This window comes from Loa loa (genome assembly GCF_000183805.2).
Source record: "Loa loa unplaced genomic scaffold supercont3.73, whole genome shotgun sequence".
NCBI lineage: Eukaryota > Metazoa > Nematoda > Chromadorea > Rhabditida > Onchocercidae > Loa > Loa loa.
The window spans coordinates 88,743-91,932 of NW_018108253.1; the positions used below are offsets into that span (position 1 = coordinate 88,743).

A 3,190-nucleotide genomic window follows, 5' to 3' on the forward strand; every position below is an offset into this window, starting at 1 on the left:
ATATATATATATATATATATATATATATATATATATATATATATATATATATATATATATATATATATACCACTAGAAATTTATTTTAAATGCTTTAAGCTGGATAAATTATCATCTCCTTTATAGCACTCCTTCTTGAAAGTATTCTTCTACTTATTAAATGTTTATTATTTGTTAATTTCTTGTAATTATGAGCAGAAAGCAATCCGAAACAATGTTAAAGCTTTTGAGGGATATATTAGATGTAGAACCATTGACAATTAACATTGGTTCTTCTGTGCATCCACTTACTTGACCCGGCTCTAATTTTATAATTGCCTAACCTTAAAGCATTCTCTTTTTTTAAGCAGTTTTTTGATCAATAAAGTTTACTTATCCAATAGTTGTTTGCTATAGAACTTATCTGGAAGGTTGTTTTTTTGTGCTCAGTTCTTTATATTTTGCTTTAAAATTCTAAAAAGTCTTTGATGGCGTCTCTTCGGTAATATACTGCTTCTATTTCATATATTTAACAAATCGATGTGTTATTGGAAAAGTATGGTTGTCGTTCATAATTGTACAAATTTATGTTCAGGAAGCTTCCAGAAAAGGAATAGTGGCTTAATTGAATTTAAAAGCGTTAGGTATCAACGGTGGCAAAACTTCTTTACAAATTTATCGAGATTATATGATAGCGTTGAATTTTTATGTGATACTCTTCGTCGCGTTTTGTTGCATTACTATCATTGTTTTTGCAATTGATCATGTTACTATTTTATCATTGTTTGATTCAGGTGAAAATGTTAAAGCGTGGTCGGAATACCATTGGGAATGAAAATATCACTGGAAAGGTATCCGGAAGATCAACATCCGCAAATGATGGGATGGGAATATCGCAGAAAAAACTGAGCGAAAACTCACTGCAGGTCATTATAAAATTTTTGAAATAGCAGATCCTAGAATGCCTATAGTAATAACTTCATATGAAGAATCCGAAAAAGTAAAGCACTTCAAAAAAAAAAAAAATTAGTTATTTGTTACATAGTTTGACTTTGCTATTTACTTTCAAGGTCGTGTAAGATGTATTCACTATAATAAAGTGGATGTATCTTACACTGGAAAATTATATACTATTTAATTTGATATTTTTTTTTCTGTCCTTAAAAAGGTAGGAATAATGCTGGGAGTTGCATAAACTAAATTTTGATTTATCGAAATGGAACAGAGAGCGAGTTACTGAAAGTCTCCAATTGAGGGATTTCCAGATACCGCCTTCCTGTTTCATATGTTATTTTGACTCTATTTTGTTTCAGTTATTTTAACCGATTCAAATCCCTAAATATATAAGACCTAAATTAAAATTAAATATATCTGACTCATTACCGAATATGTCCCTGACAAATTTTGTGTGAGATCTTACCTTTTTTTATTTCCTAGTATTACCATGACCAATTTCTCCACATTACCAGAAAAACTTTGTATAGCTATACTGATGAGTTGATTTTAAAAAGAAACTAAGTTCTAGTACTTTTGCAGGAGTTAGCAAAGTTGTCATTTTTGGATTAAATTGTCATGTTAGTAGAGTGAGGGAATAAGTTAACTCATGTCGTGACTCATCGCTAAAGCAAAAAAGTAAAGCAAGTTCACTCGTCTTTAAAATAAAGAAATAAGTAAAAACATTACCGACTATCTCTTTGTCACTCTTGTTAATATCTTCGACCCTGGAGACAAGTGCTATATCTGTCTTGCACAAGGCCTTGAAATATATGGTAGGACCAAAAATATTTATGTTAAAATCAAGGACAGAAAAGTATTTGATGTCTAACATGAGACTAATATTAATAAGTTATATAATTAAGAAACAATAGGAAGTTAGATAACTTCATTATCTTTAGCGATTTAAAAATATGGCAAGTGGAATTCTTGGAAAAAACGGGAACGATCCGATGGGAGGAATACAAATACGAAGAGCTGCGTTGGCAGATATGAAGAATGTTGTAACAACTGAAGGCAATAGAAAAATCGACAAAGACGGAGATGAAAGCAAGTTTTCGTTACTCACTAATAAAGTGCGGCGATCACTTTCGGCATCACCAAAACGTGTACGAACAAAATCATCGCAGAAAGAGCAATCTGAGCGTGATATTACCTTGCACAAGGTAATTGAAAATTCAAAATGTGTTTGGAGTTATTTAAAACTGTTTATGGTTTATTCCTCTTTTTTTGTTTGAAGCAATTTTTTTTCCCACCACTTCTATCAGAGAATTCTCTAAAACATTATACCTTTTGTATATCTAACCATCACTATCTGAGCTATTAGTCTTAGAAGCAGTACTGAATGACACAGATAAAAAATCGAATATGACCTTATGAAGTTAAAGATGCGAATAGTTTTAGTCATTCTAATATTACATTCAATTTTTGCGTTTGTTCTTTTGTAAAAGAAATCATCACAGTAAATTTGCATTACAGCGAACAGTTGGCATTTTGGGCATATGAAAAAAAAGGAAAGAAAACATATTTGCTAAGATTTGTTATTTTTTTAAACGAGTTTTCTCGACATTTTTGCCAAATTTAATTTGAAGTTTGCACTGAGTATTTGTCGTTAAATTCTGAAATTTTAGAAATGCAGTTGTGTATATCTACACTTCGTTACTTTTAGGGTTTGGCAGAGCTGTTAAAGAACGCGGGCATAAATCTCCGTACCCGGAATATTATAGAATCTGATGCGTTTACATCTAGACAACATTTAAGACTGAAGCCAACTCCTAACGAAATAGCTGTGCAAGCTCCTCCAGTCCAACCGGAACCGACAAGCAAAAAGTTGCTAAAACCATTACCGTTTTGTAATGGAAAGCGTAGCTTTGACGACATATACAACAACGAAGTGGTGTATTGCGAACGGTATGCAGCTGATAACTGGGATTATTTGTTTTATATCGAGAGTAAAGGAGTTGTGCCATGCAATTTCTTGCACGGATCGAGGGTATGTATGTTTATTTTAAAGTGCAGTAAAGTAGGTTGCATTATGAATGGATTGCAAGAATAGTAACTGTTATATATCCTTAAAATGAAAAAGTAAGGCACTATGATGAAGCTGAGGAATTCTACATAGTCAAATATTCATTGTAAGCAGTTCATATATATGTATATATATATATATATATACATATATATATATATATATATATATATATATATATATTATATA

At 31.1% G+C, this 3,190-nt stretch overlaps 1 protein-coding gene across 1 annotated transcript in view; it reads left to right on the forward strand.

Moving 5' to 3' along the window:
• Positions 1–1,886: 1,886 nt before the first annotated feature.
• Positions 1,887–3,190, forward strand: part of LOAG_17422 (hypothetical protein) — a gene marked incomplete at both ends in the record, with an annotated part of 3,544 nt that continues 2,240 nt past the window's right edge. The window contains 2 exons of the mRNA XM_020450085.1: positions 1,887–2,138; positions 2,642–2,965. Coding sequence (XP_020306291.1) covers positions 1,887–2,138; positions 2,642–2,965 — 576 coding nt within the window. The remainder of the gene's footprint in view (positions 2,139–2,641; positions 2,966–3,190) is intronic.